This window comes from Oreochromis aureus, linkage group 14 (genome assembly GCF_013358895.1).
Source record: "Oreochromis aureus strain Israel breed Guangdong linkage group 14, ZZ_aureus, whole genome shotgun sequence".
Lineage (NCBI taxonomy): Eukaryota > Metazoa > Chordata > Actinopteri > Cichliformes > Cichlidae > Oreochromis > Oreochromis aureus.
The window spans coordinates 25,938,881-25,966,549 of NC_052955.1; the positions used below are offsets into that span (position 1 = coordinate 25,938,881).

Below are 27,669 nucleotides of genomic sequence, written 5' to 3' on the forward strand. Positions count from 1 at the left end.
GTTCTGAGGTCTTTTTTTTTCTGTTAATCAATAACCTCGTAGTTAGGTACTGCGCTGCTTTGAATCAGTCACTCACTCATGTGATAATAGACTTCTCTGCATTGAATCATCACTTGTTAGTCTCTGGCTCTCTTTCATACCACATCTTTTGTTCTGTCTTCCTCCCCTCACCCCAACCGGTTGCAGCAGATGGCCGCCCCTCCCTGAGCCTGGTTCTGCTGGAGGCCTCTTCCTGTTAAAAGGGAGTTTCTCCTTTCCACTTACACCAAAGTGCTTGTTCATAGGGAGTCATATGATTGTTGGGTTTTTCTGTTGTATTATTGTAGGGTCTACCTTTTAATATAAAACACCTCGAGGTGACTGTTTTTGTAATTTGGGGCAGTATGAATGAAATTGAATTGAACTGAATGTTGCTGAAGAATCAGTACTCATCAGACCAGGCAACATTTTCCAGTTTATTATGCAATTTTGGTGATCCCAATGCAAACTGTAGCCTCAGTGTCCTGTTCTTAGCTGATGAGTGGGACCTGGTGTGGTCTTCTGTAGTCCATATGCTTCAAAGTTCACGTGTTGTTACAACCAAAGTATGCAGATGAGCATCTCTGAATGAGAGAACAGTTACTTGTTGCCTTCCTATCAACTTGGTCTCCTCTGACATCATCAAGGCATTTACATCCAGAGAACTGCCACTCACTGGATATTGTTCTTGTCAGACCAGTCTCTGTCAGTTCAAAGTCACATAACTCACCTTTATTCCCCATCCTGATGCTCAGTTTGAATGTCAGCAGGGTCCAGTCTAAATGCAGTGCAGCCATGAAACTGGCTGCTCAGATTTTTGTGTTAACCAGCAGATGAACAGCTAAGTATATATTACCATCTATTCTTCTAATTTAAAAAAAAAAAACATTTTATAAATATGACAGCTGATCACCACGGGAAAAAAAAAAATCACTAAAGAATGATTTCATCTAAACATCTTATGTTTCTTCCAAAGCCATCTGTACAGGCGGCATAGCACTCAGTGTGACAACTCAATTTGTTTTGATGCCTAAAATTACACTAACATTAATACTGGGGCTGCACTTCAGTTACATTTAATCTCTGCTGATATAATTTGCTTCAGGTTTAATTGGAAAGATCTGAAAGCAGAGCAATGTTGGAGAGACATCACATCCATATAACTGTCAAATCACAGTGTTGCAGCCTCTGTGTGGTTCGAGCCACCCAGCTCGCTCAGGCTCCGCCCGTCTGATCGCGTGTTTACACTTTCAACAGCGACGTGAATCTGCATCTCGGCGCTGGCACAAGGCAAGCAAAGGCAGCTGCAGTCAGAGCCCAGCTGACGACTACAGTGTGAAACTGTTGGAACAGATGCAAACAGCCTCGCTGTGGAGCAGACTCTGAAGCTTTTTCGTAAATATGCACAACTTCTTAAACTTCCAGAGACTGTGTTGCTTTGTGTTTTTTACTGTTGCAACAGCTTTTATGAATAATATGATAAGAACTGACCAAATCTTTCCTATTGTGCTGTAAAAAACTCACAAGCTGAATCTCTTCTGTTTCACCCCTCCCCAAACTCCTGACAGACAAAACAGATGGAGCGGTATTAATTTAAAGCCTAAACAATGTCCACATGACGGGAAGAACGGATTAAGTATTCTTCCTCATGCTGATTTGATCAGGAAAAAGCCAAAACAAAACAATGTTCTGCTGTTACACAAGCTCAGAACAATATCTTTTGAGGGGTATAAGCTGTGAAAATGATTGCATTTTGTTATTCATTCTTTCAAAAGTTTAAAGTGTTAAACTTTTTAAGTTTAAATGGTTAAAAAAAAAAAAGGTTTTACAACAGTTTCAGGGTTCTTTAACTTTTTAACTGTGTGCAGCAAGAGAACATGACAAATATATTAAATATAAATTATGTTCATTTGCAGAAAACATGAAGATCTTTAGAAACAGTGACCATGAAATATGACGGCATGTCTTTGATTTCTCCAGCGTTCTCTCAATCTTTGCCTCATAAAGTTTGTTTCCTTGCAGCCAAAACTGGCCTTCAACTCTCAGAGTCCATGATGAAGGTCTCAAAGTTTGGGTTGAGCTCAGACACGAGCGCGTCCACAAAGTCCTCGATGGTGGGCCGTCTCTGCAGCATGCCTGTCACACACACAGACACACACAGACACACACACACACACACACACAGGTATTAGGGGGTGTTTGCAGGCTGTGAGGAGAGGCACCAGAATTAGTTTGCTGTTTTCAATCACTCCATCTCACCTCATTAATGCTTTCTTTAGTACTGAAATATTTTTAATCTGATGTCAGAGGAGTGGTTATAAAAAAGGAAAAGAAAAACCTTTTGTTTTTCGAGATCCCTTGAAGCAAGTGCTACATTTCCCCCCCAATTAAGCTAAAATCGTATTAAGTTAATGGATTTCAGCTGCAGCACTTGCTTTATTTCCAGCTACACTACAATGGATTTTTCCCCGTGCAATGTTGCTCACCATCATCTGCATTTTGAAGTGAAGATTTAAGGACATTGCTACATTTTACCACAAAAGTGCCTCAACACATCCTAAACTACTGCAGATGTAGTGCAGCACTTTTTACTCCTCACACAGTACTTACACGGAGGAAATGGGCTCAAACACTCACACCTTAACAGACCTCAGCTGGTAATAGCGTCCATCACAGTATATGCACTAAAGTAACCAAAATGTGCAGAAGATTTCCTGTATATTTACAATGTTTTACAGGGGTGATAGTGAACCCATATTCTCTGTCTCACACACACAGATTACACAAGAATGTGTCCAGTGTCGTGGAGCAAATATGACGGTGGAGCCGAGAGTGAGCTCTGGGAATGTCTGTGTGTTTTCAGAGCTTGTCTGCCAGCTCATGCGTTGAGGACTCCCTAGCTCGCTTTACAATTCAGCAGCACACCCGCTTTGAAGTCAGTTCATTTCCCCTTGTGCAGCTGCCAATGTAAATAGGCACTCTCCCCCTCCCCGTCTTTCCTGCGTAGGTCACCTCCATTGAGTGCACGCACACACACACACACAGGAACGTCTGCATCAATGGCGACGCAAAGAGTTTCACACAGTGATCCTGAATGCAGACAGATATCAAGATGTGGACAGTCACTCTTACACACACACACACACACACACACACACACACACACGGGAGTCTGTGCTGTTTCCACCATGATTCTGACTCAGCAGGATTACCATCTCCCCTTACCCACCAGTTGCACCATGCCCCTTGGCTACAACGCGTGATACCATCACACAGGGGTCCCTAACACACCGTAACCGCAGGGCCCCGGGATCCCTGTGAACACGGCAGCCACATCACAGAGACGACTCCAACCATAAACTGTTAGTCCTGTTTATAGAGCCGAAGGGTGTTTTCTCCTGTGACCGCTGCTGACGTCTGTGGCGTGTTTGAAGCCGAGACCAAATGCATTATTAGATGTTCACAAAGAGTACGCTGAATTTATGCCTCAGATCAAAGTGAGCGTTGTAATTTAAGCCCCAACTTTCTTTTCATGGAGCCATCATGGAGACTTTAGTTTTCCAATTAATGATGAGAAATATGACTCGAAGATCACAGTCCTGTTAGCAGCTCCCAGAGGAAGTTTGCCTTCAAGTTGTCTGTCACGCAGGCTTCTCATAGATGCGTAAATGCTTTTGAAAATCTCAAGTTTAACCCAGAAGAGTTTTCCTGCCTTAACCTAATCAAATCCCCCCTTTACTTCTCAAATATGCAGCACAAATCAACAGAGAAACAGACACACAGGTACGCACATGTCCTGACATGACACTTGTTTACTTTGGTTGATTTTTTACAACATGTGTGCAAACAGAGCTAAGGGCTACTGAGCTGAACTCTCCATACATACTGTCTGCAGCATCACCGTCACTTTATCAGATAGATTTCATTTCCTTGCTGTGTGTTCAAAGGGACCTGACCTGCTACAAGTTTCTGTGGTGTTAAACAAGCAAAGTTTACTCTACAAGACTGATGAGAGACGCACAGGTGCTGGTGGGGTGTGTGTATATGTGTGTGTGTGTGTGCGCGTGCGTGTCTGTTGGGGGGGCTAAAGGTGGAAAAGGAAGTGCAATCTGTGAAGGAGCTTAGTCAGGTAAACAATAGTTCCCATGCTAGCTGCTCACCAGCAGCAGCTCGTGGTGTTGGCACACAGTTCTTACGGTACATGACAACAAGCAAAACAATACGCAGTGAGGACTGAGATTTTCTCAGCCGCGATCCCTGGGAGAGTTGGAGAGGAATGCACAGATAACCTCAGAGTCATAACAACACTGTGGAGGAGTATCTGATCTCAGAAGCTGCCCTTATACATACACACAGGGAGGAGGGGCCGAGTCACACAAGACCCCCCCCCCCACCACCACCACCACCACCACACAGACCACAGGGAGGAATCACCACACTGTAAAAGAGATGAAGCTCACAGGCCTGATGTTTAGAACATATCGGATCTTTTCTCAATTTATGGCTCCAAGTATCAAAATGTCAACTGAATAGATTTTTTTTACTCAGCTCATGATTTTCACTGAATCTGTTTAAGTGAATGGAAGCACTGGGTAGTTAAAAGGTACAGTCAGTAATTTTGGAGGTTATGTAATAGAAAAACTGAATACTGTACTCGGTGTGCAATTATGTCTTCCAACAAACAGATGGGTTCTCATAAACATAAAACTAATCCATTAAAAATACATTAGAGCAGATGCTGGTTGATGGAGGACAGCAGCAGCAGCAGCTGGCTAAAAGCTAACACTATGGAAGATAATGATGGGCTCAAATGTCCTAAAAATCACACTTTCAAGCTGATTAATAGTTTGATTACATTCTCACATCGTATGGGAGTTTATTTGCCAAGTGTCCAAGTCCAACAATGTTATAATGTAAGAGACTGTTTCACTAACGCTAGTGTTGCCAAAAAAAAAAAAAAGAAAAAAAAAAAAGCCATTGGCCGTATTTAAACTGTTGTAAATAACTTGTTGGCTTAGAATCTGTGAAAAATGTATCAAACCCATCTCTCATGAATGATACCAAGTCATTTTGAACCACAGAAACCATGCCTGCCACAAGGCAGAAGCTGCAGTTTTTTGGCAAAGTTTTATATATCCTTTATTCATCCAGCTAAAAAGTCTCATCAACACTAAAAAGGATGAGACTCTTGACCAGATCACATTTCTAAGAGTGATCTGGTCAAAAGGGCAGCAGAAATTGCAACAAATATAAAACAATAGTTTTGTAAAAAGTAAACGGACATACATTGACACCCGGCATATTGAGACTGCAGTCATATTTACAGCTGAGGTAAACAGCAGACTGACAGCCTGCACTCACTGCAGATGAACTACAGCGGCCACCGCAGCGGAGACTGCACTTGAATTAATAGGGATAAGAAAACTGAATATGATATTATTACTATTAATGTCGTGTTTCTTAATATAATTTTTTACATTACAAAAAATACTCAATCGCTGCAGCTCTAGTTGATTTTTTGTGGTTTGTTCGAAACCACTTTAACAAACCTAGACAGCTGAGATCTACAAATCCATTCAAACAGGCCATCCAGGTACCCGTGGCTCACGACGACAGCAGCGCAGAGGCACAGACACGGTGTGAGTGGCTCTGCGTCACAAACGGCGGGCAGAACTGTACACTCACTCTTGGCTTAGCACCGAGGAAAAACCAGAGCCAAACTAAACATAGGCTGTGTTTTGTGCCCATTGTTGGTACAGCCCGAGGACAGAGCCTTTGCAGTGTGAGTCATCTCGTATTTAAGAGTTTCCATTTCCATTCATAATGGCACTGACACAGCTATTGAAGAGCGGGGCTTCTAATCATTACAGTGATCTCAGAGCTTGCATCGTTAGCCAACTTGGCCAACGGAGTTTCGGGATGTTAAAAGACAAATAAACTGAAGCCTCAATGGACCAACTGGCCACTGACTACCTTGCTCAAGGGTACATCCCCTCCTCCACCCCACCCAATTTATCCAGCTGATGTAAAAACATTCGAAGACCCTCTTCTTTAGCGCAACTTCCACTGCCTCCTGTTGTTTGTGACACTTGTTTTCTTTAAACAGGACAGAGTGGTTCTCAGGGAGATGGAAAACACTGCAAATTGCTGGCGTACAATAGCCCCTGGTTTTTCCGCTTATGTCACCAACTATCAGCACAAAATGCCAAAAACAAACAAACAAAAAAAAAACCAACCACAAAAACTTTCAAGGGCAAAATCTTTTCAGCTCCCTGAAACGACATCCTCAGGTATAAAGACATGTCCTAACATCTTTCCACAATTAAACGTGGGTCCAGTCTCACGGTAAAATCTTTAAATTACACTGGGCTTTACATTTCACATCAGTAAATAGATAGCCTGCAAAGAAAAGCTTGTTTATTTACTCAAAGGGTGGTGGGCGATGGGTATCAGTCCAACGAAGGCCACTGTGGCTGGCTAGCAGCTCTGAGTCTGGGTAATGACAGCTCAGGGGACATGAATTTAGTAGAAGTGCTCTAAAATTGCAGTCCAGCCTGCAGCTACTGCTGGATGAATTTATCAAAGATCTGAGATGCTGCCTAAAAACAAATAAATAAATGAATAACAGAAGTTTGGATGGCATGGATAAAGTCTGTCTGATGACCTCCATGATTTGATAAAGCAAAAAAAATAAATAAATAAAAAAAATGGTGTCTCATGTTATTTATTTGTTCTTGCAAAATAACACATATTTAATTTGTCCCCTTCAAACAGGCCATGAACGGCATTCGTGGTTCCCTCACAGAACACACAACAGATACTTCAACATTTCTCAAAAAGCTGAAACAGTTTCATAAGAACATATTGATCTTAACCCCTTGTTATAGCTCATATTTTTAGCACTTCACACAATTTAATAGGCCCAGTTGCAACTCCGAGGCAGCACCGTGCCACAGTGTTACGTAGGAAATGTGCACAAACTGGAGCGTGCAGTAACTAGCCTCGTCTCCTCTGCGGCCTCGTATTCCCCCGTAAGTGTTTGACACCGTTTTCACAAATCTTAAGTTACTTGCTGCTTCAGTAGCCGATTCTCATAACTATTCCAAACGTGTCACGGTGTGAAAAGTAGCTACGTCTGTCAGACCTGCAGGCAGGCCCGGGGGCTCGCCGCCTCTGTAATTACAGCTTTGAAGTTCAGGAAGCTTTTTCTACAAACCGCACTTAAGACGGGCCCAGAAAGCAAGCAAGACAAGGGTGATGACAAACACCGTGCTGGGAGGCTCTTTGTTGAGTAAACGCACACGCACACACACACACACACACACACACACACACACACACACACACACACAAAAAAAAAAAATTAAAAGGAACATCAACACATCAACCTCTTCATAAACTTTCCAAAGCAACACCTACGTTAAAAATTGCACCAGATTTATTCAGCTTAATGCATCGAGTCATTTTAAAAGTTGGAGTATTTATAAGTGTTTATGCAGACAGACGGGTCTGCGGTGGGTCCACCACTTTAGTCCAAACTGAAATACCTCAGCCGCTATTGTTTGGATGGCCATGAGACGCTGCCATTTCTGGTCCTCTGAGCATGAATCCTGTGACCTGCTGCAGGTCACTTCTACTGTGTAGTATTTAAATAAATGTTTGATGGATAATACAGATGCTCATGGCTCCCATGCGATTTATTTTGCAGCTTTTGGATGGATTACTATAAAATTTATTGAACATATTTATGTCCCCGCTCAGGGTGAATCGTAATAACTTCGGTAACTCGTATATCTGTGGGTCAGGGCCCCCCAAGGAGGGTCGGGCAGAGAAAATAAAAAGCCAAAAAGCAGACAGATGTGATGAAAAGCAAAGTAAATTACTCTCAGCACAGGCTCTTCCGGCACTTTATGGTTTGTCGTGAAATGTGCTCCAAACAAAATCTATTGTCCACCCTTGCTGTGCAAAAGCAGAATTTAATTTTCTTGAACTTGCACTTCAGTTAGCCACCACATCCCATATGACAAAGACAGAAAGTAAGAACAAGTCACGGGATAGCAAACTGAACTGACTGCAATTCAGGACAATTTTGGAAAGCCCCCCGAGTTAAACATTTACCTGATCAAACATTGAGTCTGACTCAAGTACGGGCTGTAAATTATACTTTTTGCAGCTTAACATCTGGACTATGAAGTTTATCCAATCCTCTCCTCGACTTCAGACAGAACTATGCATCACTGTCTCACAAGTGCTGTGGGATTGTACAAAGCACCCCGCCTCGGGGTTTATTACTGACTGTACAAGCAGTCATAAGAACTATTCAGTCACGCTTCCCCCGGACAAAGAACGAACGAGGTCCTGAGTCCCTGCTACAGAGCCAGAGTAGATCCATTTTCTGTGCTCAGTGTTTGAGACTATGGGAACAGCCTGGGCCATGAAAGCCCTCTCTGTAGGAGGACCTGAGGTTCAGTTTAGCCAGTTGATCGGCTTTCACTCTCTCTCTCTCTCACTGCAGATGCTGCCGCAATGAATTTAATACCTGGGTTTACATTTCAACACCATCTTTTCCTGGGAAACATCCAGGAGCAGGCAGGGAGGCATCCAGATAAAGACTGGCCTCTGATTGGCCTTTCCAGGTCTGCTCCGGTTCCCCGTGTGCCCTTATGCCCCTTCTACCACCTCACCTAAGGGGGATAAGCAGGGAAATGATACACACCTCCATTTACAAGGCTCTTTGTTTGAAAGGATTATGTGTAATGGGTTGGATCTGGATTCTGTCTCCTTCCTCTAGTGTTCTGGTCTCTGCTGGCCTAATCCCCGCTAAGGACATAAAAAGAGCCCTTCTAATTCACTTCAAATCAATTTTCCATTCCTCAATAAGATTTCAGGATGTCTGCACTGAACCCATCAACCCTTCAGCAAAGACTGTGGAAACTTAAATATTTCAGCACATGCGCCGATGTTTTGTAGTTTTTCATCAAAATGGTGAGGTGGCTCAATGAGGGTTCTTTAAACTGCAGAGTTTCTGCTTTAGCTGAAGCATTTCTCCAGACATGGAAAAAAATTTTATTATTATAAAATTATTATAAATTCAGGTGCACACAATGGACAGACTGCCAAAAAATGTGAGCGTGGATCTACCATTTAGCCATCCCAAGGCTCTTTCATTTGATCTGCATCTTCTGTCAAACAATGCAATCGTTGGGTTAATCATTATTCCCAGAGCAGACATTTTTTAGAGCCTTCCTTCCCCCGTGACTTACAGCCAGAGTGATAAAAACCACCCTGAAAACTCTGCTGCACGCAGGGCCTTGGACTATAATTAGAGTAGCATTCGCTACAAAGAAAACCATAAAAACAAATATCGTCAGTTAAGCAACAGTTAATTGGACAACAGATCTTACAGCGAGGATCTGATCCAATGGTGGTTTTAATTTCAGAGTGTGGGTGCAGCCCTGTTTGGAGCTGTCACAGGGACAATCCAGTGGAGGAGGGAGGGGGTGACCCTGAGGGAGAGATTTACAGTACGCTCCTAAACGTTACCCGATATCACTACCTGCTATCTGTGTCTCTCTCTTCTCACCTTCTCCACTTTTGTCCTGTCCAGACAGGCCACAGCAACTGCTGGAGGAGGGGTGTAGAAGGAAGGAAAGGATGAGGGCAACAGAAGAAAGCATGCATTTGATTTGCAGTTCAAGTCCACCCTCTTCCAACACCCTCTGTTTGTGCTTTAATGTGAAAGGTTTCTTCCTTGATGAAGCATTGATGAAGCTCAACTACCCAAACCCAGGCCGGTGAAACTGTAAACCCTTTCATGCATTTTTATTCCTTACTAATTGTTAATTAATAAATTAATAAAGCATATACTTAGCTTGCCTTGTGTCCGGCTATACTCTCAAAGACATTTATGTTCGAAGGAGTAACCTCCTGAGATTAAAAATGAAGTCAATGCAACAATGGCGAAAACTGCAGTTCCTCTAGGTGCCACTTGAGGCAGCATCTTAACGTAAGCTCTTTCCCGCAGACTGCCGTATTAAATTAAACTTATTTCACCAGTCTTGAAAAGCATATTTAAAGACTGGTATAAAAATGTTTTTTGCCTCTATGGATAATTTCCATAGCAATTCCGAGTGGGATGATTTTTTTAATTTTAAATATTTGCTTGAATAAGTGAGTTAGGGGCGTGACCACGCTGATTGAGAGGTCCTGTCTGCTAGCCTCATCCATTTATAAAGGACCTCTCTGCTGTATGTGTGTGCTGCTGGTGCCTTTGCCATTTTAATAGGTCATCTGACTAATATAATGACTTGCTCTGTGGTACACACCATCCCACAAGTGTGTGCTTCAGTTTTGGAGTGAAATTCTAGTTTTATTAGCATGTTACTTAGCATTAATCAGAATATGAGTGTCTGTGGGTTTCACCCATAAATGCAGCTTGGTAAGGCCTTATTGTACGCTGCGACAGGGACACAGATAGCTGGAAACCCAACGATTGAGTAGCCATTCCTGTTAATGCCGCGTTGGTCACATAATGCGCCGCTGCAATTTCATCACACAACCACATCCATACCGATACATCAGCACTAAAAACCTTAAGCAAAGACACAGCCAGTTTAGTAGGTGCACTCACAATGTAACAGGCATCCCATGTACAACTGTGAGAGGCCACTGACATTTTACTGTATATGGGAATTGAATAAAAGTAACCAGATCACCAAAATTATTATGTTTACTGTGACACATTTGTCATAAATCTATCCATTTGGTCCCAATAATCAAACAACAGGAATGTGAATGTCATGGTGTTACAACAAGAAAATTGAGTCACAGAAATCCTGAGGATTTACTGAGAACGATGAATCTATTGAATAGTTACTGGAATATTTTAGTTTGTTTGATCTGAAACACAAAAGTGGTCCGGTCTGTGTTTTCAGCCCTGCAGAGTCAGCAGCGTTAAGCACTCAAACCTATAATCAAACATTTCAGTCTTTCCCTCCTTCATGATCGCCTGTGTACACAAAAAGCACTAAGAGCCATATCGTTATCTTTTTAATTATCTTCTTTAGTTAACCTTTAAAAGCAGATCAAATAAGGGCTGGACTAGTAAGGGGCACTGTGTAGCCGCCGCAGAGTGAGCTCACCGAGAGCAGGACAGGCTTTGTCTTTGGGCTGACAAAGCTCCTGTAAACAAAGATAAGAGACCTTGGGAAGCGTGTTAAACTAGTAAACATGTACCACGGTGGAATCTAAAGCACAGAGTGGGACAAACCATAACAGTGGCAGCTGCGACCACCTGAAACAACAGCAGCTGGATCAGCAGCTTCCATCTTTCTTTTAAGTGAGGACGCCTTTTCTGCTTCATATGAGAAAAGAAAAACAACAAATCCAAGCAGGAGTCACACTCTGGGCTGTCCAGCAAGTCAAAACAAATTTTGTGGCACAACCTGCAGTAATTAGACACACCCTTTTTTCTTTCTTTTTTTTTTATTTATGTGGCAAGACGCCAGTGGACTGACAACTCCATAATCTGGGAGGAAACCTGGATATGAACTGTGGCGAAACCTCAAACTGTTGGCACAGAACGGCGCTTTACAGATGTTTGTGGGCAAACATGATATTCTATCAGTATTTGTGGCAAAAAGATTGGACATACCCTCCACCATCAGCATGGGCTCCTTAGCTCCTCCGTGGGCCAACATCTCCCGTCGATACCGCTCACCCATTTCCCTACGAAAGAAACCAAGAAGACAGGCAGGAAAGAGGAAGAGATAAGGTTACAGACACCTGTATTCACCTGTCAGCCCCTCCATCACTGCTGCTGCCACTGGGAGCCCAGGGCCAAGTCTGCTAAGCTGTCTGTAAACAACAGACAGGTGATAAAAACAACAGAGATCTGACAACTGCAGGTGTTACCGAGACGAGGTAAAGGAGGCCAGGGGGACAGACCGACAGAAAGGGAAACAAAAAGAAGTGAAACTGCTGCAGGGCTCGACGCGATGCTGATACGATTAAGGGTTTGTTTTCCACAACAGAACCTTATTGCTTGTCCAGGGGCAAATGCTTTAGATAGAGGAGGATCTGGTAATGTGGATGATGGTGTGTGTCCGTGAATCACAGCAGATGCCACATTCACATTAAACCCAGGGCTTTGATACAGATGATATGAACTGTTTCTGCAACTCTTCACCACCTGTACTTCAATTTCAGGGTAATTTAGTCATTGTTAGGAGGACTCCTCATTCCAGCCAATTTAGTATTTATTGCCCTTATAAATAATGAACCATGTGTCCAGTTAAATATCTGCCTCCCTACAAAAATAATTCCTCTATTCGGTTCTCTCTATTAAAAACATCTTTAACTCAGCAAAAGCTCTGATGGTAAAGTTCAACACGACATTCCTTTGAGATTATGGCCTTATAGGACAGTTTTCCCTATAATTCAGCTCATATATATATTTAGTTTAACAGTATGTTAAGCTTTGGTCTCACCTGTTTAAAGGATCCTCTATGAAGCATTGTTTCCACACCATCGAGGCCACCGCCCGTGACATGAGGTAGGAGTAGTACTTGGCCCCGTACCCAATCAGGTGGCTGAATCTCAGCTGCCATGCCTTAAGAAGAAAATCAACATTGAACAAGAAAAATAAACAACATTATCACTTTAAAGACAGGGCAGCCAATCCTGACAAAGCTAACGTTAGGCTAAACCCACATGGCTGCAACTTTCCTAACAGCATCTGTTGCGTGTCACCGTATCCAAGGTGACACGCTGTTGCGCCTGACAGATTACTTTAAAAATGCAACTTTAAAATCTGCTAATGAATAAAAACAGCTGATTTTTTTGTAGTTATTCACACTCTCTATCAAATTTAACAGTTATTGATGAAATCCAAATCATGAAGATTCAGCACCTTACACTAAAAAAATAAAAATAGGTAAAATAAAAACATAGAGTGAGGTTTTTTTTTCCCCTTTACCCTACGGTCTGGCAGTGTGCGCTGTTTAAATGACCAGAACTCCTCTGTCACCGTTAGTGCCAGAGACAAATTTTAAAGGGCTCCTGTATAACACTTAGGTGATAAAGGGCCAAACACCAAACTGTTTGATGTCTTTAAAACAGTCACACTTGACATAAGTAACCAAGGTGTAATCGAGCAATCTTGGACAACCTCGCTATAATCTAATTTTACATCTTTTCGTGTGTAAGTACCTGCTCTCAGTTCAGCTCATATTTCTAATCTCATTACTTCACCCTTTAATATCCAGCCCTTCATGTTTTCACAACCTGCTCTGAAACACCCAGACATCAGACACATAAACACCTGCCAAAGTACTTCAGAGGCGTTTGTGGTAGCGCCTGCTTCAGTCAGTGACTCAGGACCAGATTTTGCAATGACTACACCCTGACTACAGACCAACGAGGTGAAAACAACACGTCAGTAGATATTAACAGAAAGCAGACTCATAAATACGCCAAACATTCTCAATCTTTTGAGCTGCCTACGTCATCTTCACTGATGATATTAAACTGGTGAAATGAATGCAAGTTTCCTTGAACAAACATCTTTGACAAACATTAAATCACATCCTGCCAGGTCCTTTTATAAAACGGACAAAACATGGAAATTCCTAACAGCTAGAAAGCCCCGTTCGCTCCTTTTCTCCCGTGTTGTTGCCTGAGGGGGAGCTTCTCCATATCTATAAAGACGAGCTCTTTTATGATCTCTGAAAACGGCGACACTGGGAAATTCAGCTGGCAAACACTCAAACATTCAGCCTGCTAGAAAAGGCAGCAGCTGCTGTAGTTAACAAAACATAACAGACTGCAAACACCTCCTTACACATCCACATGGGGGGGAGCAGACTTCATACACGTTAAAGATTTGAACTCCAATTAAAGTGAAATAATCATGAAACTGAGGGATGTGCTTGCAGACTGGTGCCCAAGAAGCTTCCAAAGGATCGTCTGACATCAAGGTACATGTTCTCCAGCAAAAAGCCAAATAATGCATTCGTGCGGATAAAAAAAATCTTAAATTCTTTATGCTGGGAAACATCTATTAAACTCACGTTTGTGAAAAAATGTAAACAAAAAACAAACAAAAAAAAACCTACTGATGCCATACATCATCCTTAACATAAAAAGGTTCATCTTTTTTTCATAAATTTGAATAATAAAGGGATATAAATTTAAAAAAATAAGACAAAGAGCGCTGTAGGTTGTAAGCTCTAAAACATCTGCTTTTTGGAGGGAGCTGTGTCTGCTGACCTAAGCGCGGTCGCTCAACAGCATGAAAAACACTCCAGTGTTGACTTGACAAGACTCCTCAGGGCTGTAGTGACTTTAATAAGAGTCGATAGCACTCCTGAGAGGAGTCACGGCTCAGGAAAGTGTGGGTTAGAGAAGCAGGAACACAAATACAGGAGCTCGGATCAGCTCTTTCAAGTGCTATGAAATAGAAAATGTAGGCCGCACTAACAAATGCGATAACACATCCAGAAAATTACGAAAAGGCTGCTTTGATTTGTTTTAATTCGGAGGCTCTTTGTTCCTCTGTGCTTCCTGACTGCTGATGTTTTGGTAACAAACTGACAGGACGCTTTAAGCATTCATCACAAAGTGCCTTGATTATCAGGCTTCCAAGCTTCTCTTTGTTTTCAATCCCTTCGTCTCACATCAAATGATTATGGTCGACTTTTCTGAGAGTGCGCGAGCGGGTCACATGTCAGCAAGATATCCTTTTGATCCTCACATACAAAAGGAAACTGAGTAAGCCCTTGCTTTTTAGTCTGCTCCTCTTCAGTGTCAATTAAAAGACATTTTTAGGTCTTTCCAAACTCGACTTGAGAGAAGAACTTGAGCCGTCGCATACACATCGACTCATCCTTTGGGGAAATAAAAGAGACAGGCATGCAAGTGTTAAAGGCACGGATTGGCAGTTAGAGAAATGTCAACAAAAGCGAGCAGGACACCTCGCTTTCTGCCTCTTATTCCCAAATATTATCTTCAGCTCAAGAGTGAGCATGTGGTCTGTGTTACTCGCAGCTGATCCTCTCACTCTGTACACAGCGGGAACTGATAGCCCTCCTCTATAAACTATACACATGTCAGCATCACCCTAATGTTTATAATCTGTGGCTCTCCGTAACCCATTAGCCACTCCAAACTTCTCTTTACTGCGGAAACTTTTTCCTGAGCTGCGTTTCCATGAAGGCAGTCAGACAGAGATGGATTCAGAGGGTAAACCACACAAAAAAGAACATTTTAAGGATCTAAACAAATCTGTTTTCACTTGCTCCGATCCAATCGTGATCTAATACTCGACGTTTAAGCACCTCAGTTCAAATGAGGAAAGCGATCTCGCTTGTGGTTGTGGCTGTGCACACAGAGGCAAAGTGCCTTCCCGTATGGTTTGAAAGCTTGAAGAGAAATGACTGCGACAGTGGGAAACTATATAACATAAACCACAATCTCCAGAGAGGGAGCTACAAAGTGAGGCGCGTACAGAGGAGTGGGAGGACTCCTGTGAGGAGAAACGCTGGCTGGGACACGGTTGTCTGGGGAGAATATACAGCAGTCCTCTAATCTTTATTCCTGATGGCAACCCCACATAATTACAGCCCTGAGTAAATGCTGTATGAAGGCCATTTCTGGCTAAATTATGACTGTGCTTTTGATTCCCCTCTGTCTCCTGGCCTCATCCTCCTCAGCCCACAGCTGCTAAAGTGGGGGAAATAAAGCACTTTTTTCATTAAAGAGGAGGGAGGAAGAGGGTCAAATATTTCCCCCTGGGAGGGTTCATTTAAAGTATCCCCCTGCTTTGTTATTTTAGCAGCCCTTCAAAAAACAGCTTTAATCCTTTAAACACTGCTGTGCCTGGGTAAAAGGTATAAAACCAGTGAGAGAAAGAGGAAGGACAGCGAATAAGAAAGGGAAAAGTGAGTAGAAAGTTAAAGACTAAAAGGTTTCTGTGATCTCATTAAATGGGTATTGAGAGAAGAGCACAGAACCCCAAATTATCAACAACTTCCAAGCTTGTATTTTATCCTGTAGTCATGACATCAGAGAGCATAAGTCACTGGGGAAGAAAAAAAAAAAAGAAGAAAAAAGGTGGTCAGGATGTACCGTGTTGGGCGTGTAAGGCAGGCCGTAGAATTTCTGCTGCATGTCCTTCAGGATTTCTGTGGTAGATCGGTTCTGTGGTTTGCTGTGGTAGATCTGGTCCAAGACTGCATAGAAAATCTACACAGCAAGAAAAAAAGCAAAAACAATCAGCAACGTGCGAACTCTTAAACTGCAGAAATAGAGTAAAACAGTGACTAATGTTACACCATTTGACATGAATGCCCATTAAACTTTTAACATGTTTTGTGGTCGTTTTGTTTGAATCAGTCTTAGCTTTGTAAAGAAAAACAGATAAGCCAGGAGCACAAAAAAGAGCTTTCCTAATAGAAAAAAGGGGATAAAGGCTATAATAGAATGGGAACCAATCAAAAAGATAAAAACCAAAACAAAACCTTTCATAGCCACCAGATGCTGTTTGTGAACAGTAGGAGGACTGTTCTTTATCACAACATCAGCTCCTCAGGTTTTTTTGTGTTTTTTATGGCTTTTGCACCGCGGATGTTTGTGTGAGATTTTCAGGGGTTTTTTTGCTTTTTTTTTTTTCTTAGGGGTGGGCGTAACACTAAAATAGTCCCACACAAGCATCATAAATTAGGTGACATGTGTTATGAATGGTTCCTGTCGTTGCGTGCTCTGTGACATGCAAAGACATTAATCTTACCTGCAACTGGGTGTCTGCAGCTCCACACACCTTTTTGGACTCACACAAGCGAGCCACCATACTCTCGGGTAGCGGCTAAAGAGGTGATAAAACAAATTAAAGCTACAAGTGAACAGAATTTTCATCCGAAGCCTTCATCCTGTAAATTTTAATTGTAATGATGGCAATGCCATGACCATAATACTTCATCAGAACATATTTCTGTGCTTTATCGGTTCTAATCTGTCCTCAGTTTCAATCATTTAGAGCGTTTAAGGTTTACCTGTCCAGTTTCATAGTGTCGTGCAAACTGGCTGATGACTCGATAGTCGGTGGCAAAGTATTCCATGAGGATGGAGGGCACTTCAGCAAAATCAGTTGCACATCTGGTTCCTAGAGAAGGGATGAGAGACTTTAGAACAAAGCAGGACATGGTGACTTTATTCTTGGCTGCTTAAGTGCTTTGGCTTTTATGCTTAGAGTGTTAAAAACGAAAAAGTGAGCTGGAATGAGAAACCAAAGTCTTTACAGCCCCAACCAAAAGTCAGAATCAATACCAGTCCTTGTGATCTTGTGACATTCAGCAATAGACAATAAGCACAAGCACATATGGCAGGAATAGATGTGTAGAACAGAGGTGAAAAAGAGCAACTGTCATGAGATTTACACAACATAAACTTAACCAACATATCTAAACATTGTGCCTACTAAAGAAGCAACCTCCAGTGCAGTTAACAGATACTGTTGTCAGTAGGGCTGCCACGATTAGTCGACTAGTCACGATTACGTCGACTATTAAAATCGTCGACGACTAATTTAATAGTCGACGCGTCGTTTGAAGCTTTGTAAGATCCCAAAAGACGCAGGAATAAGTAGTAGTATTTAAGAGTGTAATAACGGACTGAAACAGAAGATGGCAGCACTGCATGTACAAGGATGCCAGCTGCCGTTAAACCCGAAGAAGAAGAAACTGTGTTCCAGAATTCATAGCGCGCCCAGCGCAGTTGTCAACAATGGCGGCAGCTAGTTAGTTTTAATATTACAATTATTATTCTTTCTGGGTCACAAAATAAACGTTTAACATATTTTCAGGTGTACATTTTACGTCCAATGGATGCATGATCTGATTAGTCGACTAATCGCAAAAATAATCGGTGACTAGTCGACTATCAAAATAATCGTTTGTGGCAGCCCTAGTTGTCAGGCTCAAATAAAGACTTTGGGATCTTAAATTACTACTGAAGGTATCTTCAAACCAAACCATATCAAATGACAGCATTAGCAGCCAGCTATCGTCTACCCTCTCCTCAGGGCTTACTTTCCTTGTTCAATTCACCACAGTGTAATGTAGAGCCCCTGCCTACAGCTCTGTATCAATCTATGTAATTCTACCTTGCGACATTTGGAAATGCAAAGCCATAATGTTCCAATATTATTACTTCTCTAAATCCTCAAGCAAACCAGGATCCACTGAAGAGCCCTACTCATTGTAAGGGTCACTCCGCACCTGTCACGTGCTGGTAGCGAGTGCGTCCCAGCATGGAGTGCATAGCGTGGCCCATCTCGTGGAAGAGGTTCTCCATCATGCCGGGAGTGAGCAAGGTGGGGGCGCCCTTGGTAGGGTGAGGCAGACTCAGCATCAGCACCACGACTGGCAACTGGTACTGACCCGTTTCCTGGCACTGGCGCCCACCGCGGATGGTGAAGTGACAGTCCTGGGAGGAAAATGAGGAGCAAGGCTAAAATGCTACTATAGAAAATAATGCTGATATATACTAATGAAGTTATCAAAATACAAACTCAAAAAAAAAAAAAAGTTGGGACACTTTTTAAAATGTGAATAAACAAAAACAAACAAACAAACAAAAACAAACGGAATGTTGAGATTTGCAAATCTCATAAACATTTTTTCTCACAATAGAAATCTTTTTTTTTTTTTTTTTTTAAACACAAAATGTATAATTTTAAGATCATCCAGTAATGAATTTCAACCTTCCACACAAAGAATTCTCTGAATGTTTTGATATTATGTCGATTAAGACAGCAGTCCCCAACATTTTTGCGCCACGGACCGGTTTATGTCCGACAATATTTTCACGGACCGGCCTTTAAGTGTCGTGCATAAATACAACAAAATAAAACCAGTAAATAAATAATAAACCAATAAAACCAGTACCGGTACCCCCCAAAAAATGAAGATTTATTCATAACACATGGGAAAAGACCCAGAGAAACAGAGTTAATGATAAAAACGATTAAAAAAAATAACGCTAAAAATTGATAAAAACCCTGAAAATCATCAACTCTCGAGGCCCAGTACCAAACGACTCACGGACTGGTACCGGTCCATTGCCTGGGGGTTGGGGACCGCTGGATTAGGAGACATTGATGTTGAGGAACATTATTCTGAAGTTCTCCCACAATTTGTAGACCCAGGTTTTTGCAGATTGGCGAACCTTTGCTCATCTTTACTTCTATGAAACTCTGACCTGTTGTCGATTAACCTAACTGGTTGCAAAATGTTCCTCCAGCTGTTTGCCTTTAGTAGCATTTAGTTTTCCAGCCTTTCATTGCCCCAGTCCCAACTTTACTTGAAGTGTTGCTTTTTTTCATGAATTAGTCTCAGTTTAAACATGTATGTTAAAATATGGTTTCTATGTTCGAGTGTGAATAAAACGTGGCTTTTCTGTTTTTAATCCACATTTAAAAAAACTTGTTTGGGAATGGTTAACTACATTTCAAAGAAGGTAGAGATACTTTAAAATCTCGAGTACATCGATGAGTGTGTGCGCATACCTGATGAGGTTTATCTTGCCGGTGGAAAAAGTCACAGTAGATGTATCCCAGTAATCCCTCCGTCTCATGGACCACAGCCTAGAGAAATGCACGCACAGTGATGTAATCACCCAATAACTGCACACAGACACAGCATCAGAAACTTTGATCTTTAAAAACGGTCTGTGGATTAGCGCTTGGCACAGGTTATTCCACACAAGCGAACATTTTTTCCCCACTAATAATGAGTTACCAGTTTGCGGACATCCTCGCTCCAGACCTCTCCAGCTCTGGGCTGTTCAGACATGAGGGAGACGCCGTACAGCTGAGAGAAGAGATTGTTCAAACCCTCCATACAGGAACCAAGAGACAAGTAGGGACTGTACAGACTGGGCTCTATGTTGTACCTGCCGTGACAAATCAGAACATATCAATGAAAGAAGGAGCGTGTGACCTTCAGCACCGTGATCCAACAAAGTACATAAAAACAACAAATAGGAATCGTGTGTATCTTCTAAGACAGGAAGATCAGCAGTGGGACTTAAAAATTTAGATTTTTTTAGAGTGTCAAAATGACCCAAAAGGCCCTTTTTTATTACCGAACCAGAACTTGAATTTAAAGCCCAGATGAACAAAGAATGGTAACGCCTGCCCGCTTTGAACCAGGACATATTTCTGTATACGTTTAGCTGCAGGTTGACTAGCTAAGAAAAAAAGAAAACGGATCCTGACTATTACTCATATGTGAGCTCAGCTGGCAGGGCAAAGCCACCACAGTGCCAGGGCTCAGGTTTGGCGAGGCCGTCTCTCTCCTGGGGCCACCCATGCTTAAAATGGCTCCTTTCATTCATGCTGCTTATAAGGCATCAAAGATAAAGACCACCGAGCCAAAACGGTTGTTTAGCTAGAACACCACATCCATATATTATCAGTGATGAATAACAGGCCACTGCTGAACACAGCTACTAGCTGTGTTTACCACACACACGCTCTAGTCCCTGTTTCAGTAGGGTCTGAACACACACCGGTTCAAGCTGGTACTGCTGGAAAAGCACCGATAAAAAGAAAACGAGTGATTGAGAGAAAAAAAAAAAAAAACCTGCGATTGCGACTAAAGAGCCTAAGTGGGAGGAATTAACATAACGTGAGTGTGTAAGAGTGTACTTGTATGACCGTCTTTGTGAGGACCAACTTAAATTTGGGATCTTGGCTATTCTGACCTTTCCTCGCCGTCATACACTGATTTAAAAGGGCTTTTCTTTTTTTAAATGCCACATCAGTTTTTTAGGCAGCACGGTGGCTCCCCGTCATTGCGTGGCTTCTCTCCAGGTACTCTGGCTTCCCCCCTCAGCCCAAAGACATGCGCTTAGTGCCGTTAGGTTAACTGGTGATTCTAAATTGTCCATAGGTGTGAACGTGAGTGCGAACGGTTGTCTCTCTCTCTCTGTGTTAGCCCTGGTCAGGCTGGCGACCTATCCATGGTGTACTCTGCCTCTCGCCCTATGGTAGCCGGGATAGCCTCTACCCCCACCCCATGACCCTGACAAGGATAAACGGAAGAGGATGGATGGACCAGACCTGCCGACTATCAGTCCTCTCCCAAAGGACTGGCAGCATGAGGAGGGAGAGCACAGACCCCACTCCTCCTCAGAAAATCTGTAAAGACTCATCATCAAGTCCAAGTTTCAAGAAAACATAGTAGCTGCTTAAGTTCAAAGAACACCTGACAGATCACTAATGTCTGCAATAAAGAGTTACCTAATGCCTCCCCAGAACATGTGACTCAACATATAATTAGCCTCAGCTCTGTAAAGTACAGCTCATTAACCCTTTAAAGCATGAAATGTGAAATTATTTTTATTTCACATTTATGATTTCATTGAACCATCTGAAAAATGTGTTTCCATAGACGGCTTTTAATGTGTATCGCATTTGTATATCTGGCTTTTTTTTTAATTGTCTAAAAATGTATTGTATATAGTGTTTAAAACACTAAACATTAAGGAAAGTGAAAAGAAAGACTAATAAAAGTGAAACTTATGGCTACTTGAATTTGCTGAATGCCAAAGACGACCACAGTTTATTTAAGTGCGAATCAACTGTGGAACACATTGTTCCACGTCATGGGTGACATCCAGGGTGGTTTGCCAGCACATGCTTTCTATCATGCATCGATGCATTTGAACCTCACCTGTTTGTTTGTTTTTACAATTTTTAACACAATTCCAAGTCTTTATTTTTAGTCCAACTTCATTTGTTTTCATTTAGTTACATCTGGCTTGCTGATACTGGGTACTGCATTGAGATCTGATGACTGTGGGGGTCCCTTGAGTACAGTAAAGTTATGGCCATGTTCAAGAAACCAGTCTGAGATGATCTGAGCTTTGTGACATGGTGTGTTATCCTGCTGAAGGCTGCCATCAGAAGACGGGTACACAGTGATGACATGGTCAGAATCATTAAAAACACGATTCCGTCGTGGAAATCATTTGGTACTAAGGGGCTGAAAGCATGCCGCAGCATCACCATCACTCAGGAATGGTGATACCGTTTTGAAGGCAGGGTGGATCCACGCTTTAATGTTGTTGTGCCAAATTCTGATCCTACCATCTGAAATTAAGACTCATCTGGCCGAGCAACATTTTCCAGTTTTCTGTTGTCCAGTTTCGGTCAACTCATGTGAATTGTAGCCTCAGTTTCTTGTTCTTAATGACAGGAGTAGCACCTGGTGTGACCTTCTTCTGCTGTATCTGCTTCAAGGTTCGACGTGTTCTGTGTTCAGAGATGCTCTTCTGCATACCTTGGATGGAACAAGTGCTTATTTGAGTTACCGCTGCCTTCCTCTCAGCTCGAAGCAGTCTGGGCATTCTCCCCTAACCCTCCGACTTCAATTAGGGATTTTCACCCAGAGAACTGCCGCTCGCTGGATAATTTATCTTTTCGGGCCGTTCTCTGTAAACTTTAGCGTTTTTGAGAGCAGCCCATCTGGCACCAACAACCATGCCGTGTTGTTAAATCCCATTCCCATTCTGATGCTCATCATGACTGTATCTACATGCCTGATTGCAGTGAGTAGCTGCCATGTGATTGGCTGATTAGATCATCAAGTCATAAGAAGCCATTGGGTTAAAAAAAAAAAAAAAAGTAAAAATTAAAGAGCAATAATGACATCATGACCGACACTGCAGATGAAAAACGAGTTCTATCCATGAGAAATACAGATGGAAGTGTTTCACCGCAGTAATGTAGTCATAAATCAAGTGCAGCAGTCAAATATTTTAACTTTAAAAGGGAATGAAACAATGTTTGGCCTGCAAGAGACACTGAGACGAGGTTTTAAACATAAACTGCCCCAAAATACAGCTGCTCAAAAACTCTCAAACTAAAGGAAAGGAGGTCGATTAGACCGAAAATCAGACCTGAAGTTTACTCCCATGCGTCTCCCCTAACACCTTTTGTAAAAAGCAACACTTGATAAAGAAGTGGGACGTAATAAGAGCTACCGCTGTGAAGCAATATGGAATTACAAACATGTGAATGACTATCAAGTGACAGCAAGCTGAAAAATATGTTTCATAAAAGCTAAATACTCACCTTTCAGCACGCAGGACACCGCTGAGGTACGGATGATCCCAGGGCATGAGCTCCTGTTAGAAAACACAGAACTCATAACTCTAAATCAGAATGAACTGACAGGAGTTAAACTTTAATATTGTGTAATCAGTATTAATTGCTTTAAGGCATAACAGCACAGAGGGAAATGTGTAATAGTGAGTGTAATGTTGTGTAGTTGGCAAAAATATTCTTGCACATTAAAAAAGATCAAAATCACCCACAGAATGTCGAGGGCTGAGCTTCTTCTTCATGTCTCTCATCATCTTAAAGTCTTTTGCTGTTCTGAAAGAGAAGCACCAAACAAGTTATTAGCGCGATGACTCGAGGCGTTCATTCCTGCTTTTTACCCACCTCTCTCTACTCAGGGTCAACAGGGGCCAGAGCCAATCCCAGCATGCATTTGGCTGAAGGCAGGGAAACACCCTGGACAGGCTGCCAGGCTAACAGGCTCACATTCATACCTGTGGGTAATTTAGAGTCTCCCAGTCCACCTGACTTGCATATTTTTGGACTGTTTGAAGAAATCTAAGCACACAGAGAATACATCCCACACAAAAAGAGCAACACAAAGGCTTCCTGAACATGAATCATTGTGGAAATGATCAAACTCATATTCGCATGTATGACAAAACAAATGAAAGGGTCACTCTTTTCAGTAATTGTGGATCTCTGGGAAACATCTTAAATAGCCTAATAACTCATGGTTAACCTCGAGGGGAAGCACCGATTTAATGAAGCCTTTACACCAAAGGCAACAAAAACATAAATCAGCTCGTGCTGATGACTCAACCTGCCAAACTGAAATAGCTGATCAGTGGATTTTTATTATGAAAAACATGGAAATCTGTACCTGTCTGACAGCTTGTCTGTTAACAGCTGAAGAAAGCTCATCACTGTCTCTGCAAAGAGGGATAAGAACAAAAATGGAGCGTGTAAACCTCCCGACAATAGTTTTTAAAGGCACAAAATATTAACAGTGCTGAATAATAAATATGTCCCGACTGTGAGAAAAAAAAAAGAGAGGTGTAGTAACCTGGGGTTTTGGCCATCGTTCCCTTTAGGGCTCTGTGTCCGTAGGACTCGTAGCCCACCAGCGTGGCCAGTTTGTATCTGCATGTCAGCAGCTCTTCCAAACACCCCATCAGCTCTGTGTTGGGATAGAGATAAATCCTGTAGGCGATTTCTCGCACCTACACAAGTGGAAGAGGAAGAAGAGGAGAGAAAAATTCATGGCAAAATATAATATTGTTAAAATAGCATATCAGCTAGGCTGCTGATCTTGGCAGGGTCTGAGGTAGACGGCTAGATAAAACACTAACTCTGTTTTCAAACAGAAAATGTTAAAATGTGCTTCCAAATTTATTTATTTTTTCCTTTCTTTGTACTCTTTCATTCACACGCTTAAAGAAAATAGTTTAGCGTGCTTAAATTCTACAATGGTACAACACAGCTGTCGGAAAGTCATTTTAAGATTACTCAAAGTTTGCAGATCTAATTTTTTAAAACTATTTCATACTGCTATCCAGGATAAAATTAGATTAAAATTAAATTAAATATGATAAAAGCAATCAAACAAAAAACAACAACAGCTGCTTGACTGAAAATTGGAGCTTTAACAGGTTTAGTGTTTCTCATAAACAGCACCCAAATCCTATGTTGTGCGCTGAGACGTGTCAAAAGCGCCACCTTCTGGGCAGAAGAGAGAAACGTTTGCTGAGCCACAGTAAATGCATACCAAGTCATTGGGGGAATCTGCATGCAGTCCCCCGATTTGAATGAAGCTTCCTTCTGTTGCAAAGTGCAGATGTAGGTGCTCGGGAATCGCAGACCTGGCGATCCTGTTCGGCATGTGGGAGCCGACCAGGAACTCGTTGTTTAGATCCAGCAACTTCACGTGAAGAGCAACCGCCTCTTTCCTCTGCAGGGTGAAAAAGCACCGAGCACAATCACTGTTATGTTGCCTTCAGGTATTGTTTCCTACATCGCGTGTTTAACTCCATTAATAAAAACGCACCAGTGTGTCATCTAGGTGAATTCCACTGATTTCAAAGTCGAACATGAACAGGTCTGCCACTCGCCTGCAGAGGCAAACATGAACAAAAGCCACAACAGGCCAAAATAAACAATCAGATAATCTCATAACGAGATGAAGGATAAATCAGGTCAGATAAAAACCAGGTAAGATTACCTTGTATCGGAATCCAGCTGAGCCACGATGTCTGGGTTGTCCAGCAAATTCTTCAGGCTCTTGCATAACTCAACATTAGTGTTCAGTCTGAAACAAAAAAACCATCAACACCTGTCACAGGCACAAACTGAAGCATAAATGACCCGTATCGTATTGTTGGAGACAGCATATAAAAACATATTCTTGGTGTTGTGCAGCTATGAAGGACATTTGTGAAGGTGAGATCTGAGTATAGGTCGCTTCTTACTTCTCCACGACTGTGCCGATCTCGATGCAGGTCTTCTCAGCAGCCTCGCGGAAAGCTGGATCGGGGTGAGCTACTTTTATAAAGTCTGCCTGTTCACAGGGAGAATGATTATTATTGACAAGATTGTCAAGAAAACAAGCAATCTCTGCTCATACTCTGCTCAAAAGGTTGAGGTTAAAACAATGGTGTTTTTTTGGACTTTGCATTTTCAGTGGGAGAAATGTTTTGTCACTCATTCGAGTGACTTCTTTAGTCTTCACATAAAAGGTCCACAGCCAGAAACATAGGTACACTGTGGGTTTCCCACTTTCACCCACTGTAGCCAATCTGTATATAGAGGAAGTGGAAAAGAGGGCTCTCTTATCCTACCCTGGAACACCACAGAGTCAGGTTCAGGTATGTGGATGACACCTCAGTGAAAATCATATCTCAGGACATAACACAATTCACTGATCACATTAATGCGGTGGACCAACACATCAAATTCAACAAGGAGGATATGAAAAAGATTTCCATCAGTAATGAGGGACATTTAAAAGCTGATGGGTTGATCGTAAACCAACACATACAGATCAGTATTTAAGGTTTGACTCTCATCATCCCCACAGACACAGCAGCCAGGGACACAACTGCTGCTTAAGCAAAAACCACTTCTGATCCCTTGTGTCAAGAGTACTGGAACAGCTGAGACGCACTGTCTCAAAATATCACGACTCTGTGGCTTTCAAAACACACAAAACAGATACGTCTAAGATTGGTCCACCCCAAGGATCGGGTCCTCTGGCACAAACGGAGTCACACAGTGTACGCTTTTAAGTGCCAGGAGGATTGCCGTGATTTTGGGGAAACCAAACAACCTCTGGCTAAGCGTCAGGCTAGGACTCCGCAGTCTATTTACACATACAGGCCAGCGGCCACTCTTTCAATGATGAGGATGTGAAAAGAAAAAGACCAAGTGTACATCTTTCCCCATCCTACAATGCTGTGATTGCAGCCATTCCCCAAACTCTCTATGAATGGTACTCATCATGCTTATGTAATCATAAACATGAAAGCAACCTCACAGCCCATTGTTAGTCAGTAGGCTGGTCTTTGCTATGGGGGGAATAAAATGACCTTATTTACACTTTTGCTACAAAGGTTTAGCACACTTTTGTGTGTTAAACTCACCAGATCGGCCACTTTACACAGTTCATCTGAGAGCTGGTCAAAGCACTGGACTGTCTGAACTCCTGGAGAAGAAGAATAGGCTTTCTCCACCAGATGCTCCGTGTTCTTCAGAGCTTTCTCTGTGGCCACCTGAAAGCCTGCAGGACAGCTCAGCTCTGGCACTCCAAACAAACCCTGCAACCACACACAAACGCACAGTTATCACCACCAACTAAAGCAAGACTTACCTACATAGTGTAAATGTTATTCTGACAGTTTTGTAAGTTTTTTGTTTTGTTTTTTTAATTTATAAAGTACAAACCACATTTTTCTGAAACAGGTCCAGTTTCCTGTGAGGTCTGGCATTGAAAGCAGCTCCAACGGGAGACCATGTAGTCAGATTTCTCCGGACATGCGTCAACAGGCTCCTGTGCTTTACCAGGTAAAGCATCCTCCTGCACGCTGACATGTTGTACAAGCCTGTCTGTTGTGTCTGTTGATTCTGAGGCTAAGAGTGCTGACAGTGATTGGCAGAGGACATGCTCGACTTTAGTTTGTACGTCAGCCTAGCTGCAAAAGCCGGAAACGTAAACAAAGCTAGGTCAGTTTATTTTAGACTTGTCTTTTTCAGGATAATTAAAACGGACTTTCTTTGACGTATAAAGCTTACCTGTTCCATTGAACTGCTCACATGTTAGCTCACTGGATAATGAAAGCGAATCTCCATAACTGTTGCTACTTGTATTTTCGCTAAAAAAAAAAAAAAAAAAAAAAAAAAAATCGGGCTTCCGGTCCCATTATTAAAAAAATAAAAACGACACACTCTTTGTTTTTGTAACTTCAAATGAACTGCATTTAAACAAAACAATGTTATCTGAAATTTCGTAATCTGAAATTTCATTTCATTTTTGG

General features: G+C 42.1%; 1 protein-coding gene across 1 annotated transcript; it reads right to left on the reverse strand.

Annotated features, from left to right (window-relative positions):
* Positions 1-441: 441 nt before the first annotated feature.
* LOC116330413 (mitochondrial intermediate peptidase) lies at positions 442-27,506 on the reverse strand. Its single transcript, XM_031752736.2, has 20 exons — positions 27,428-27,506; positions 27,080-27,327; positions 26,779-26,952; positions 25,609-25,697; positions 25,362-25,448; positions 25,188-25,251; positions 24,909-25,091; positions 24,207-24,363; positions 24,024-24,072; positions 23,395-23,455; positions 23,153-23,205; positions 19,812-19,965; positions 19,580-19,657; positions 18,291-18,498; positions 17,067-17,176; positions 16,805-16,879; positions 16,144-16,260; positions 12,507-12,628; positions 11,672-11,745; positions 442-2,154 (listed from the first exon to the last, which is right to left on the reverse strand). Exons 2-20 carry the CDS (start codon positions 27,224-27,226, stop codon positions 2,054-2,056), a joined length of 2,103 nt encoding a protein of 700 aa, XP_031608596.1. The 5' UTR covers positions 27,227-27,327; positions 27,428-27,506; the 3' UTR covers positions 442-2,053.
* Between the last annotated feature and the right edge of the window lie 163 nt (positions 27,507-27,669).

Coding starts and splice junctions, on each gene's coding strand:
- LOC116330413 (XM_031752736.2), bottom strand. CDS start 27,226: ATGTCAGCGTGCAGGAGGATGCTTTACCTGGTAAAGCACAGGAGCCTG. Junction 25,092..25,187: donor TTCACCTAGATGACACACTG/GTGCGTTTTTAT, acceptor TTCACCCTGCAG/AGGAAAGAGGCGGTTGCTCT. Junction 19,966..23,152: donor GGTGTCCTGCGTGCTGAAAG/GTGAGTATTTAG, acceptor TTGTCACGGCAG/GTACAACATAGAGCCCAGTC.